This window comes from Colossoma macropomum, unplaced genomic scaffold (assembly GCF_904425465.1).
Source record: "Colossoma macropomum unplaced genomic scaffold, Colossoma_macropomum, whole genome shotgun sequence".
Lineage (NCBI taxonomy): Eukaryota > Metazoa > Chordata > Actinopteri > Characiformes > Serrasalmidae > Colossoma > Colossoma macropomum.
Genome location: NW_023494791.1, coordinates 4963849 through 4980141, shown reverse-complemented (window position 1 = coordinate 4980141; position 16293 = coordinate 4963849). Strand labels below are relative to the sequence as shown.

Below are 16293 nucleotides of genomic sequence, written 5' to 3'. Positions count from 1 at the left end.
ATCATAACTATGAGATATTGTCATAATTATGAGATAGTAAGTCATAATTATGAAAATAAGTCATATTTATAAGATATTATGTAATACTTATGAGATTGAATCTCAATATTATGAGCTACTAAGTCATAACTTTGAGATATTAAGTCATAATTTTGAGGTGCTAAGTCGTAATTGTGAGATATTACGTCAAACTGATGAGATCCTAAATCATAATTATGAGATAGTAAGTCACAATAATGAAAATAAGTCATATTTATGAGATATTAAGTAATACTTATGAGATTGAATCTCAATATTATGAGCTACTAAGTCATAATTTTGAGGTGCTAAGTCGTAATTATGAGATATCAAGTCAAAATGATGAGATCCTAAATCATAATTATGAGATATTAAGTCATAATGAAAAACTTTGATTAATATGACTTGTTAAATGGCTGTATTGTTTCGAGAGGCATAGACGCTGTTCTACAGGTTCGAACATAACCAGAGCTGAAAAGTAAAAGGGCCTGTCTGGGCGAGTCCCTCTGCTCTCCTGCCCTGATCAGGTTTCATGGGTGGAGCTCCGGGGTACTGTAGTTCAGAGTCCAGGCTGGAGAGGAACGCAGTCAACTTCGGACTCCGGGCGGCGCGCAAGCAACAGACGGTAACACACCCAGACACACAGCCGACTTTCAGAGATGTTTCGCTGCGGAATCGCGTATCCACGGTGCAGGTGGATCCTTCCTCTTCTCCTGCTCTTCGCCATCATCTTTGACATAATCGCCATCGCCGCGCAGTCCGGATGGGTGGAGGACGAGGACGCCAAGTCTCACTACGCCAACATGTGGGAGCAGTGCCGCGGCCGGAACAACAACTGGGCCTGCAAGTCGCTCATGGAGTTCTGTAAGTTGGCCGGGCAGCCTAAGCTGCTTAAACAAGCTCAGAACAAGCTGTTTTAACGCGGGGCTTAAGTTAGTTTCCTCTTCGGCAGCTTCTTGTTCGGATTTCCCGTTTCCCCTTAGGCGCGAGGACTCAGCCATTTAAGGTGGAAAGAGAAATTCGAATAAGAAGTTAAAGGGGAACTCCACCGACTTGCTAAAAATTAATTGCTTGGTTGAGACGTAAACAAAGTCATTCAGAGCGGTTTGGCGTGAAGTGCTCCGTTCTGGGGAAACTGAAGGGTCAGAACTGTTCACAGTGGTGGTGATAGGAACCAGACGTCCACCTCTAAAAGCTCCCTCACAGAAAGTTATTACAATAAATGGTTATGAAAACACTGCCTGAAGTCTGAGACACTGGTTAATCATAGTTTTGTGACAAAGTTTTGGCTTAAAATGTATTTTAATCAATTTGTTTAAGTTAATTTATGGCGGAGGGGTACATGCAGGGTGTTTTAAGGCAAAGTGGTCCCCAAAGAAGACGTGTGTAGGTTCACGGGTGGTTTTGGAAATTAAATAAAATGGCTATATTTTGTGTTGTTGTCATGGCGACCCCTGGTACCTATCACCACCACTGTAAAGATGAGTCTCTACAATCAACCGTTTCACACCAAACCACACTGAATGATTCTGTTTGCATCCCAAGGACTGAATTATTTGGAAATGTTGAAAAATTGGTGGAATTCCCCGTAAGCTCTGTGTTTGGCCAACTGACTTAGATTGTTTAAAAACTGTGGGTTGTAGGACAACAACTCAAAAAGCAGCTAATAAACCACTAAAATGGTTTACTTCAGGCCCCAGTTGACCATTTTGTTGTTTTCACTCTTCCTCAGTGTGTGTTGCTGTGTGCGATATATGATGGAATATAACGATATAATATTTTAACTATTGGTCTGTATTAAATATTAGTAATTTTAAAAAATAGTAGGAGTAGTAGAAGAAGAAGAAGAAAGCACCTAGACAACTAAGATCACGGTACAAATGAATTTAAAGGAAAAACATACAAATATAGCTACATTCCAAAATAAGAAAAAAAAAAACAAGTAATATATAGAGAAACTTTTTTGTTGGTTGTATTTTAGTTGGTGTTGCAAATTCAGCACCTTTGTGCTGAATCTTTACACATGCACAGACGCATATTTATGTAGGGTTGCGAAATATGACGATATGATTTTCATTATTGTGATAAATTACTTCAGAATATGCCTTTTTTAGCATATCATAGGTGATCAGCTGCATGTTTCATTATCAAGATAGCATAATCAGTTCTATATTTCAGTTTGAACCAAATTCATTGATCACACAGTTTTTAACATTATTTTTAAACATGGATGCTCTGACTTATCAAACCTGAGAAAAACGTATTATCGTGATACGTGTTGTATGTTGTGAAAGTATCATTTTATATATATATGTATATAGTATAGTATGTGTGTGTGTGTGTCTGTATGTATGTATGTGTGTATATATATATATATATATATATATATATATATATATAAAATTATAACACAGTTTAAACAGCAGCTTTTTCAAATTTGGTTAAAAAAAAAAAACAATTTAAATGACAAAAATGGAGACATGAGGTTTTGTTCCAATAGTGATTATCTGTTTTAAATATTCTGACATATATGCACATATATTGGCATATATTTAAATATTTAAATGTGCTCATTTTAAATATGTTTCGCACATATATTTTAAAACATTACATATACTGCACATGCATTTATAATAAGGGCAAATATATGTACACATACAGTACTGTGCACAAGTTTAGACCCCTGAGAATAATAATATTTAAAAAGCTTACAACTTTATCTGGGCATTAAGTGTTTATTTGCTCAAAAAACACAAAAAATTTGAATAAAATACAAATATCATTAATACAATAAGTAGTGATTTCATATATGTCAATATATGTTAATAATAAGTCAATTTAAACCAGACTTTTTTCCAAGTAATTTTGGAAATCAGTTCTATTATATTTCAGTTTGAACCAAATTCATTGATCACACAGTTTTTAATATTATTTTTAAACATGGATGCTCTGACTTATCAAACCTGAGAAAAACGTATTATCGTGAAATGTGTTGTGTGTTGTGAAAGTATCGTAATATATACATATATATTATATTTCACCGTCACAGTAGTGTCCAGCTGGACCACTGAACTGCGGATTGTGCTGAGTGGTGACCAAAAATGTATTTTGTTCTAGGCATGACTGAGTAATTTGGGTATCTCAACATTCACATCCTTCTGAACTGAGAAACGCAAACTCGTCCATTGTTTATTCACTAACGTGTGGCTCTGTATACGGCAGATAACTTGTTTAACCAGTAGGGAGACCATTTAGTTTGTGTCGTACACAGCGTACATAGGCCTGACTGTCTGCCTCGGGGTGCTGTCAGTTATTCTGCCAGCTATTCAATAGAAACACATCCTCAAAACACAGTCTTAATAAACAGGTTCTCACATGCTGGGATCATTACTGATGTGTTTCACTCAGGCCGCTTTTATGTTTGAGTTGATGTGGCTACCGCTAACCGGCTTAAACCGAATATACAGTCATATACAAAAGTTTGAACATCCACAGTGAAATTACATGTTTTGCTGATCACATATGCTCTACAGCACGAGTGTCAGGTTCCAGTCCTCATGGGACAAAACACTGCAGACTTCCTCATTAAATACCTGATTAATAAACACACCTGATTCAGCTTGTCAGCTAATTAGCAAAGCCTTCATGAGCTGAATTCAGAGCGTCAGATGAGGGTAAACGCTGATCTCCGCAGAACTTTGGTCCGGACGTGCCTGCTCTACAGAGAACACACCACTGCAGACGTTGATGCACAACTTCTGTTTGTTTGCTGAGTTTAACACATTGGGGGGAAAGAAATAAAATGTAAAATATAAAATTTTGCACACGGCATATTTTACATTGTATTTTCTACTGCAATATATTAAACATTCCCCAGTATTTAAACATCTGCAGGAGTGTGTTCACTGTAGAGGATGCGTTTATCTTAGAAAGATCAGCAAAACCATTCCAAAAATCATTTGACTGGGTGTGCCAAAACTTTTGCACACTGCTGTAAGCTTTCATACCACTTTAAACTCATCAGTCAACGTTCTTATAATGCCATTATATTTATGTTATCAGTGTAAATATATTGCCTGTTGTGTAATATGTGCTCTTCTAATGAATGGCAGTTTCAGAGCTCCTCTCAGTGGGGGAAGGGAGTGGGTGGGTTACAGGAGTCACACCCTTTGCCTCCTGCCTTTGTTTCACCGGGTGTGGTTTGACACTCCAGCCCAACCTAAACGCACCCGACAGGCTTGCCAAGTATCTCTGAGTGCTGAGAAAGCAGAGCCGCAGTGCTGGTTCACATGACGTAGAGCTGGGCAGTGCTTCATTAATGCACAGCCTGTTATCAGTCAGTTTCTTGCTTGGGTTGGTCTCGTTTTTGAAGAGATCGTAGGGTGAAAGTCGAGGTGACAGTCATAGGGTGGAGCTACTGTTTACAGATGTCCACCATTCTTTCTCTGTTTCTCATATTTTGTCATCCTGAGTCATAGGTTACAGAACAGTGAGAGCGTCTGTCTTACAATCAGAGGGTTAAACCTCATGAAACAGCCACACCCTGCCCGGCAGTAACAAGCCAGCTTAACTCTGAGTAATCATTGTTTACCAGGGTAAACTAGCTCAGAGCGCTGGGCGGTACTGATAAAATTATAGAGACTCGGATTTCTTTACAGCGGTGGTGATAGGAACCAGAGGTCGCCATGACTACAACACAAATATGGACATTTTATTTATTATCCAAAGCCACCAGTGAACCTGCATGTATTATGAGTTTTTATATTAAGAACAATGGTAAAATAGGCATAAATCTGAAAAAAGAAGCTTACTTTGGGGGCTATTTTGCCTTAAAACACCCTGCATGTACCACCCCCCCCCCCAACCCCTCACCATGAATTAATTGAAATAAATTGATTAAAATGCATTTTAGGCCAAAACTGTATAACAAAACTACAGAACAGTGAGAGCATCTGACTTGACTTACAGTCAGAGGGTTAAACCTCATGAAAACAGCCACACCCTGCCCTGCAACAACAAGCCATCTTAACTCTGAGTAATCTTGTGTTTACCAGGTTAAACGAGATCAGAGCGCCGGGTGGTACTGATAAAATTCAGTATCTGGATATTTTACATATATCGTCATGGGGTCAGAGGGTGTTAGAAGTTTGTGTAAATATATTCGGTGAATGTATTGTGTGCTTCCTGAATGCTTGTGCAAATCTGACATACAGTCGTATGCGAAGGTTTTGGTACCGTATGCAAGTTTTTTGTGTATGCAAGTGTAAATAAGTGAACACATCCTCTACAGAGGACACACTTCTGCACATTTTAATGCACTGTTACTGTTTATTTGCTGAGGGGAAGAAATAATAAAACATAAAATGTGGCCTGTGCAAAAGTTATGTTTTATGTTGTATTTTTTTTCCAAATATGTTAAACTCAGCAAATAAACAGGAACTGTGCTTTAACATCTGCAGAAGTGTGTTCTCTGTAGAGGATTTGTTCACTTATTTTTACTTAGAAAATTAATAAAATCTAATTTAACTGCACATATTCAGACTTAGCTTAGCAAATAAATAGAAACACTAAATTTGGTAGAAAAAAAAATGCACATTTCAGGTTTGTTGGTAGAGGCTGTGTTGACTTATTTTCACTTTAAAATAAACAAAAGACAAATTTGAGCAGGGATGTTCAAGCTGTTGTGTCTGTAATCTGTCAGTTGGAATCTTTTGTCCTCTTCTGTTTCCGTTCACACCAGAGGGAGCCCTAAGACAGCATTGTAAACCTTGACCGGACGGAAAGCACATTCCCAGAAAGAAAACTTAAGTGTAGTACAGTTAAAAAGTTTAGAATCACTTGTTATATTAATCATCTCTGTTATTTTATTGGATAATAACTAATAACTCTGTGTAGACTGAAATACTGTAAGCTACACACCAAAGGTATTTCACCATAACTTATGCAATAAAACAGTAAGATATTATTAAATGATAAATAATACTGCAGTTATCTATTTACAGTAATTTCATAGTAAGTTTTTTTGTTGGAGATTTAATCAGCACTTTTCAAGTGTGAGTCATTCTGGATATTAATTTTAATAGAACCTAATTCTTGATGTTCTACAGCGTTCTCAGTCATTATGGAATCATCTACAGCTCTAATATTTTTTGTTTTTCTATAGCTTTGTACAAACTTATAAAGTTGTAGAGTATTAGCATCATATTAGAATCGTTTAGTACATGTAACTGCAACACAACTGGGTTTATATTATTGGAAAACAGTGAATCCAAAGTAGTATAGCTTTGTTTTTGTTTGTTTGTTTGTTTGTTTGTTTGTTTTTTCTTTCTCAAAATGAAGAGGCAGGTGATATTCAGTTCACCAGGAATTTGTTGTCTGTCAATACTACTAAAACTGAACATCAATATTGTACTAGTATACAGATATAAGTGATCTACACTGATCAGCCATAACATTAATCCTTGTTTCTTCACTCACTGTCCATTTTATCAGCTCCACTTACTATATAGGAGCACTTTGTAGTTCTACAGTTACAGACTGTAGTCCATCTGTTTCTCTGCATACTTTGTTAGCCCCCTTTTACCCTGTTCTTTAGTGGTCAGGACCCCCATGGACCCTCACAGAGCAGGTACTATTTGGATGGTGGATCATTCTCAGCACTGCAGTAACACTGACATGGTGGTGGTGTGTTAGTGTGTGTTGTGCTGGTTTGAGTGGATCAGACACAGCAGTGCTGCTGGAGTTTTTAAACACCTCAGTGTGACTGCTGGACTGAGAATAGTCCACCAACCAAAAATATCCAGCCAACAGCGTCCTGTGGGCAGCGTCCTGTGACCACTGATGAAGGACTAGAGGATGACCAGCACAAACTGTGCAGCAGCAGATGAGCTATCGTCTCTGACTTTACATCTACAAGGTGGACTAACAAGGTAGGAGTGTCTAATAGAGTGGACAGTGAGTGGACACAGTGTTTAAAAACTCCAGCAGCACTGCTGTGTCTGATCCACTCAGACCAGCCCAACACACACTAACACACAACCACCACGTCAGTGTCACTGCAGTGCTGAGAATGATCCACCACCCAAATAGTACCTGCTCTGTGAGGGTCCATGGCGGTCCTGACCACTGAAGAACAGGGTAACAAAGTATGCAGAGGAACAGATGGACTACAGTCTGTAACTGTAGAACCACAAAGTGTAACGATATGGTCAGTGGAGCTGATAAGAGTGTAGAAACAAGGAGGTGCTTTTAACATCATGGCTAATTGGTATATATCACCCAGCACTACGAATTGTGATGGTTATAAACGTGAATCTTTGGATAAGCTCATCATGTAAATTATAATTATTTACTTCAGTTGGGGAAAATACCAAAACTAACCCCTTCCAGTTTCGAAAAATGTTTATTCTCATGTTTTTTTAATGTCAAGAGAACTAAAGCGGTGCTTCACTAGTCACACATAAAGCCGTTATTGTTGATCCTGTGCTAAAAAGCTTTTGTCTCCTTTAGCTTGGGCCCAGGCTGTTGCTGCACTGATGATCATCGGCCTGATCATCCTCATCATAGCCTTCATCATCTCGTGTATCGCGCTCTGCTGTACCCTCAACATTCCTCTCCTGCCGTTCATCGGACTCCTCCTCATCATCGCTGGTAGGAGCCTCACTGATTCAAAGATAATGTCTAATATAGAGATGATCTAAATCATCCTTTTCTTTTTAGTCAGTACAGTTTGAAGATGATAGACCTACTACATTTGTGAATTGTAGCCTAGCACCTTGTTTTTTGAGTGCTTCTAAAGGGACATGACACCTTAACGCTCCCGTCCTGTGATAAAGTGGTAGCTGACCACTTCAAAAATCACCCCTTACATAAACATATTCAATCAGCCAAAACATGTTCAGTGTCTGAAGTTTCCTTCTTTCCTTCTTCTTAAGCCCCTAAGCAAATAAACACTTAATGCCCATATAAAGTTGTAAGCTTTTTAAATATTATTATTCTCAGGGGTCTAAAACTTGTGCACAGTACTGTATGTGTACATATATTTGCCCTTATTATAAATGCATGTGCAGTATATGTAATGTTTTAAAATATATGTGTGAAACATTAAAAATGAGCACATTTAAATATTTAAATATATGCCAATATATGTGCATATATGTCAGAATATTTAAAACAGATAATCACTATTGGAACAAAACCTCATGTCTCTATTTTTGTCATTAAAATTTTTTTTACGGAAATTGAAAAAGGCTGCTGTTTGAACTGTTATAATTTTATGATGAATGGAGCAAAAGAAATGCTGCAAAACTTCATAAAAAGTAAAAAATCGCCCATTAAAATGAAAGCTTTCTCCTGTAAAGTTACCATTTTGGTGATACGAGGTTTTGTTCGGACAGAGATGAGATGCACATGTGTAATTTAAATGTAGGTAATAGGTGTAGGTGTTCATTTTTACGCTTACATATCGCTATTGTTGGAAGAAAACCTTGTATCTCTAAAATGGTAACTTTACAGGAGAAAGAAAAACATACTTTACTTTTAATGTAAGTCAATGGAACCAGACTTTTTTCCAAGTCATTTTGAACCATTTCTTTTGGTCGATTCATCATGAAATTTACACACACTGTAAAGAGCAACAGATATTTTTGAATTATGTCAAAAACTGAAAAACGACCAAAATGATACGAAGTTTTGTTCTGACAGCACCGATATGTCAAAAATATATGTAAATGCATTACTTTTGCATATAGCTTATACCACAGCTGTCCAATTAGCATGCCTAAACGATCACATACTCGCCTCAAACCGTTTGTTAAATGTTCTTAAATAGACTTGCTTGTGTTGTTTCCGACACTGTATTCACACACTATAAACATGGAGAAATGTATGTTGGATAGCTAAAACAGTGGCAGCGTACATATTTACGCCTGAACTTTCTCCACATCAGAAATGTCTTGGCTGATTAGAAACATTTGGGTGAAAAAATTGCTCAAGTCTGCTTTGCTGCTGAACTATCACTTTAACTCCCAGCACAAGGTAATGGCAGAGAAAGTGGTCACATTAGCATTACTCAGTACAAGCCTGAGCACCACCAACTAGCCTTGAGCTCTCACTGAGTAATCGCATGAGTTGTGCCCCTTCGAGCGTCGCCCTGAGCTTTTGTTGTGCTGTTGCTATGGAGGCCTGGGAGTGGATTGTTAAGTGACTAATGTGAGAGCACAGAGCGTAGAGAGAGAAAGAGAGAGAGAAAGAGATAGAGGACGCCTCCCCGCCCCCACAGGCGCTCATACAGGCGTGGGAGTGAGGCCTGGTAAAATAAGACACCGCCTGCCCTCTTAGCGAACCTCACTGTGGCTCTTTCTCTCCCGTCAGACTGAACTGTAGACATGGTCTAATCAGGTTTGCTGAGTTTTTGTATCAGCTTCCTAACAGCACCTTTAGATTTCCACGGTGGATCTGAATTGTATCAAAGTTGGCAGGAGGCCAGGAAGACTCCTCTGCCTGATCTTTTGTGCCAAAGGGAAAGCCACACGCCTGTGTGAAAGAATTTCAGCTACACACCCGAGCAGGGCGAGGCACTTATTCACACGTACACTGCAAATTTCCAGCCGGGCGTCGGCCCTCGCCTGCGGGGACGGAAGTGCCTCTGTTTTCGTTAGAAGCATAAAAAGTTCATAATTGGGAGTAAAAGTTAACATAAAGGAGGAAAAAAGGAAAGAAAGACGTTTTTTTTAATTATCCCTCAATGTCCTCTTATGACGTATGTGTGGTTTTATGTACTAAAAAGACAATGAATTTTTTTTTCTGACCATTTTCTGACCTCTCCTTATCCTTTAGAAACTGGTTTTGTTGTTGTGCCTTTTTAAAGAGGACTTTTTTCTTCATAATTTTAATAAAATAAATTCTGCATAATTCAATCATTGAGATGTAAACAGTGTCTTTCAGAGTGGCTTCATGTGAAATTGTACTGTTTTCCTTACAGTGGTGGTGATAGGAAACAGGGGTCGCCATGACTACAGCACAAATATAGTCATTTTATTTACTATCCAAATAAAAAAAGATTCTGTGCAGGTGCATTCTTTGTTCATTAAGGTACGGTGTAAAGTGTTTTAAAAGTGTAAGTGTTTTAAAACAGAATTTAAGAAAATTAAAAGGGCTGTAGACAAGACCGGATATGTGGAATCCATATAACGTAAAAATGTAATTGCAGTGGATTACGGTACAGTTATGTACCCAGCCTTACTTGAGACTAGGGATGTCCACCAAAAAGGCCTGATTTTAGTTAAAACAAAAACCTAATAAATACTGTATTATCAGAAATATTGTATTGAATTGTATGTAGATGCATATAAATCCATTATCTGACTACAGAACTTAAACTTTAACTAGAAGCCTCCATTTTGCTCTGTTTGTCATTGGGAATGATTTTTATTACACTTCTCACTTTTTGAAGCTCAATCCTTTAATTCAGTGTGAAGCAAGATGTTTAAAGCCCTTAAAAAAAGTATCAATGCAGGATTTTAAAACTTTTTCCTGTGTTGCATTTACCTAGTTCTACAGCAGCTGTGACTGATACCCATTAATTCATTCAGTGAAAAGGTTAAACTTATTTGGAGTATCGCTCGGTGCACGATCCCAACTTTCATTCGCAGAAATAATTATTTAACTGTAATTCTCTTTTGAAATAAACGAATAAGTAAACGAAATAAATGGGATCTGCTCTGCTTGAGATGGACATAGTAGAAGCTACAGTGGAGGACCTGACATTCAAGTGTGCTAATGGCTTATCAGTCCCAGCAGTCGTCACACTGTGACCTTATTGAAAGCCCATTTTGGAAGCAGAGGAATTTCCTTTGGGTTAGAGGATCAGAATGTCCCCTATTGTCCTGCCAATAGGTTCCTGTAGTTTAGCTCTGTTAGAAAGTAAACAAGCATGAAAAAAGCTAAGTGCATAGCAGTATTTGTTATTTAGAAGAGCCTGTTACATCCCGGGTTGCACTGATGAATCTTTGACTCCTTAAACTGCAGACTTATTATTCACTTAATACATTTAAGACTTATTATTTAGGAACTACTGTGAATTATTCAGTACATACTTGCGCAGTAGACCATGGGAGGAGGTGTGATATCATAAATAACATTAGAGCTGTGATTCGGTCGCAGGCACAGGCTGAAGGCGAGTACAGTAGATCATCACTGCCATAATTTTACTTGCGATAAAACAAGTTTTTCTATTTTTTTTTTTCTATTTCTTTCATACAACAGTTATGCTAACTAAAGAAAAAAGTAAAGCAGTGAAGCCCTGAACATTGTATCAAACATGCTTTAACACTGGCAATTCCTTCCGCCGCAGAAAGTAGTACCCTTTTACATTACAGAGCCATAAAACTGTCACAATATCAGGTTCAGCTCAGCTTTTTTTCAATTAAAATTTTTCAATTTTTCAATTAAAATTTTTTTTTTTCAATTTAAATTCTGTTTCTGGCTGATTTTCAATTGCTCCATCACAGCTGCTGACCGAAAGGCTCGCTTGGGATCAACGACAGGTTCAGAATTGTTGATGTAGTCTTGTGGTTTCTCTCTTGCTTAGAATCTGACCAAACAGGCTGCAGGTCAAATATTATTTTAAAGAAGTTATGGTTCAGTTATGTTCCCTGACAGAAGGTACTGAGATGGACCCTTGAGGGTCCCATCCTAGTGACAAGAGGGGCACTGCCCCAGTGAGAGTTTAGTACTTTTTTTTCGGAGAGTGTACATGAGGTATTTTCTCTGTCATGTCCTTAATAACGTGTCGGGCTCACGCTCACACAAGATGTACTTGGCTGTAAATGCAAGCAAAAACAACATGTTTCACTGAATTGTTTGTGTGGTTTTTCTCCATCATCCCGCCATAAAGCGTAACAAATACCCAAACAGTGATTTCAGTATTCAAATACTGCCACCGAGTACTTGAGTACCTGAGCACATCCCTAGTGAAACGCTTCTCAGCCAATCAGATTGTGTATATAATATAAAACTAATATATCACTATTGTTGGAAGAAAACTTCGTATCTGCAGAATGGTAACTTTACAGGAGAAGGAAAAAACCTGCTTTACTTTTAATGTAAGTCAATGGAACCAGACTTTTTTTCCAAGTCATTTTGGGTCGTTTCTTTTAGTCCATTCACCATGAAATTTACATACAATGTAAAAGGCAACAGGTACTTTCAAAATTTGTCAAAAACTGAAAAACGTCAAAAATGGAGATACGAGGTTTTCTTCTGACAACAGTGATAAAAGCTCTGTGCTTGTAAGAGTGAGGAAGAACAGCGTGGGCTTATTTGGGCCCTCCAGCTTATTTCAACCTAATCTCTATCTGCCACGTCTGTAGCATACGTTCAGTAATTTCGACTCATTCCAAACACATTTATAGTATCAGTTTGTTTCCACTTAACAGGATTTATGTTCAGGGAAACGTGTTCAAATGTTTATATTCAGCTATATGAAAGAGAATAGTTCTCCTAACTGACCTTCTTGTGCCATTTCAGTCATCCTCCAGATCATCGCCCTCATCATCTATCCAGTGAAGTTCAACGAGTTAATCTTCGAAGGCCACTACGACTACACCTGGGCGTACGGCTTCGGGTGGGGAGCCACCATCCTCATGATGGGCTGCGGAGTTCTGTTCTGCTGTCTGCCCCACTACGAAGACTATCTCACTGGCCTGGAAAAGACCAAATACATCTACTCCTCCAGCTAAACTCCCATCACACAGCTCGAGCACTGCTCTCCAAAAAGAACATCTTCCAAGGCTTTACACTTTGACTGCATAAACGACATTATTGAAAGCCCCAATCAGGAATTTTGTTAAAGCAGGTCCACAGCGTGCCCAAGACTACATCTGAGTGTAGTGAGAGAGAGCTTGGTTAAGATATGTGCAGTATTACTGACTTTACAGTTGATTTCAAAGGCCTATACCGAAAACTGCCAATGCATTATTGTTGCTGCAATTCCTGCTTGGGGTTTTAAGACGCTTAGTTTTAGTTTGTGAGGACACTGGTTGCTCTTGGGGTTTGATTTTGTACATTTGTTGGGGGAATCGTCTCATTCCTGAGGCATATCGGCATGCCAGCATTTCAGTTTTCAGTTTTCGTCATTTAACACCAGCTTAGGCCTTTAATTTTTGTACATCGCTCAGCCTGGATCAGTTTTAAGCAGCCAGAAACTGTGATTTTGTAGTGCAAATCTCCGATCCAGGCAGGGCGCTCGAGGATTACCTGATAGAGAACACATACTTACCAATTTACTGTAACGGCTGTATCTCAGTCACCTTATGAGGGCTGTGTTTGTTTGTATAGGCCTCATTCTTGCTATTGAGTGTTGTTCTATTTACTTGCAAAGAATAACACTATCAGTAGTTAGAGCTTTGTGTAGTAAAAGTGCATGTATATTTTTAGAAATGTATTAAATGTCTACCATTAAGTGTCCCACACTGGTCCCAGTTCAGCCAAAGTCATTCCCATCTCATTTGCTTTGTATTACTTCAAACATATCTCCAAAGTGCTCTTACTGTCCTCAGATGCTGTATGGATTGTGTGGTTGACTGGTACAAATGTGGACTGATGATGTTTTTGTGTTGCTAAAGCAACTGCCTTGTGTTTTTTTTTGTTTTTTTTTCTTATCAGAAACTTTATATATATATATATATATATATATATGTATAGAATGACACTATGCAATACAGTGGGATTTTGAATTTTAGGGTTTCCAGTTTTAATACATGACCTTTCCTACTTCTTGAGCTAAATTCCAGCACTACTAATGTTTTTACTGTTTCAGATGTTTGATTCTGTATAGCATTCGATCCAAAGCAATGCTTAATAAAGGGAAGACCAAACTCTTAAAATACTAAAGTATGTGTTGTTGTTAATATGTGGGTGTTGTTTTGTTGGGACGTTAGACGATTCTGATTTCAGTTGCACCTCAACATACGGAAAATAAACATCCTCCTCATTTCGAACGTTCAGCATACTCAGCATCTTATTCCAGCTCTGTAGAAGCAGGTACGTCACCACGCTTACCTTAATGTGTTTTTACAGAACTCAGTCTTTTTATTCTAATGTTGCTAACATTTGACATGTATGCAAACATGGCAGCCGGTGAGATGGACGCTCACCGCCTCCGAAAAATATTGTTTCTGAATGATCCTGTATTTATTTCAGAAATGGTTTTTGTGAATGTGCTTGTAGAACGTCTCTCTTACGAAAGATCAAAAAGGAAATAGGAGATATTTATTTCTACAAACACGAGTTTTGAGATAATGTTGAATGTCCTGGCGACATTTGGACTGTAGTGAGTTATGTTTTAATTAGTATAATAGACTCTGGCATTACAAAACACAATCACACAAGATTTTTGTTTATTTTAAATCTAAAATTAATATTAAAATCTGATGTGTTTTTTTCAAGATTTACAGTAGCTGTTATGTAAATTTGGGCATAATATTGGGGCTTTTTTTTAGTGATTTCAATGGATTTCATTGTCCAGTATACTGGACACTGGAATTAGGCACATGAAATCTGCAAGATTTTGAAAAAAGTTCATTGTGAATATCAAAAATGAACAAGTTTATTCTGATAGCAGACCCAAACAAAAACTGAAGATTTCCTTTGTTTCTGAAACACAGAAAAGGTATTTTGGACTAATATAGCCTATGTAATATGTAAAATAGCTTATGTAATGTTTTGGGAATTTTTGTTGTCAGTGACCAAAATCAGTTTACTTTGTCTTAAAAGGCTCTTTGTTTGCTATTAGGATATACAGCTTATTATAAAAGCTATGTAATACTTAAGGGCCATTCATGAAGAAGTCCAGGTTCTTACAAGAGTTCAGAAACAGCTTGATGATGATGCAGCTGAACATCCAGTAAACACATAAAAAGTTAAGTGCTTACTTTGTGTCTTGTGATGTTGGTGATGATAAACATGTTCATTTTTCAAAAACTTTCATGCAAACAATTCCAACTGTCCAGTATACTGGACACTGAATATTAAATGTTTCCCAGTAAACAAAAGCAAAAAAAATCATATTTAGTACGCAGCAGAGAACATGTACCATAACAAAACATTGTTTAAGTGTCCAGTCTCTGGACAGAGAAGGATATATAAATACATATATATATATACAAGGATATATAAATACAAATATAAATATATATATATATATATACAGATTCATACTTTACAAATTCGTTTGAAAAGTATGGAAATGTATTTTGTTTATGTACTTTAGTGCTTGGAATACATTTTGAACTGAAATAATGTATTTCAAACGTATCTTACATACATAGCCGTGTATTTTTTTTCCGTAAGTTATATTACAGAATTTCTCATGTAAAATGATCAATCAGGTGAGGTAAATGTGCTGAAGTAACTCCTGCTGTGCAGCTGTGGGTGTTGTACGGTTACTGGAAGGCTGTGCTGTTTCAGCCTAGAATGAAACTGTAAGGAAATGTGATAAGCCAGGAATCTGGTTTCTGGCTAAAATGAAAACGACAACTGATCAGACACAACGGAGCAGACAGAAGACACACCTTCCTTAGACAAAATACCAAACCGTAAAGTCACCGAGGACTAATATGATCTGCGGTCAGATAATACAGTTAACTGAAAACAAAACAACTTGAGATGAGAACAAAGCCTGAATGCCTTGAGTCAACACTTCTAGATCTGTTTACTTTTTAATTCTACATGACTAATAAGCGGGGGTACTTTGTTATTTTACTTTCTGGAAGTTTTAAGCTTTAGTTGAGCATTACTGAAACTGAGTACTTGAAATTTTATACACTTTACAAATTTTATATTTTCAGGAGAAAATTTCATTTAGATCACGGCTGCCCAATCTTGGTCCTGGAGATCTACCACCCTGCAGAGTTTTGCTCCAACCCTAATCAAACACGCCTGATCCAGGTGATGAAGGCCTCCAGGAGCATCTGACGATTATAGCAAGGTAGGTTGGATCAGAAATCTCCAGGGTGGTAGATCTCCAGGACCAGGAATGGGCACCCCTGACTTAGACCTTTAAATACTCCTTTCAAATCTCAAAGACCAGGAGATTTTTCACTTTTTCAGTTTTTCTCTTGCAAAGTCCCGTCTCTCTTTGTTACTACAGCTCTGACTGATTGGTAGCATCTGTAGCTAAACTCCTGCAGCACACAGGAGACGTGAGCAGAGGAGTACAATTGTTATTGTACTAAAGGAAACTGGCTTGGAAATTGTTCAGTGCAGACATATGTT

The 16293-nt window shown here is 37.7% G+C and overlaps 1 protein-coding gene across 1 annotated transcript; it reads left to right on the top strand.

Annotated features, from left to right (window-relative positions):
• The first annotated feature begins 571 nt into the window (after positions 1-571).
• Positions 572-13911, top strand: LOC118810131 (p53 apoptosis effector related to pmp22). The gene is made up of 3 exons (XM_036573687.1): positions 572-882; positions 7528-7668; positions 12547-13911. The coding sequence occupies exons 1-3, from the start codon at positions 678-680 to the stop codon at positions 12756-12758; spliced, it is 558 nt and encodes a 185-aa protein (XP_036429580.1). The 5' UTR covers positions 572-677; the 3' UTR covers positions 12759-13911.
• Positions 13912-16293: the final 2382 nt, after the last annotated feature.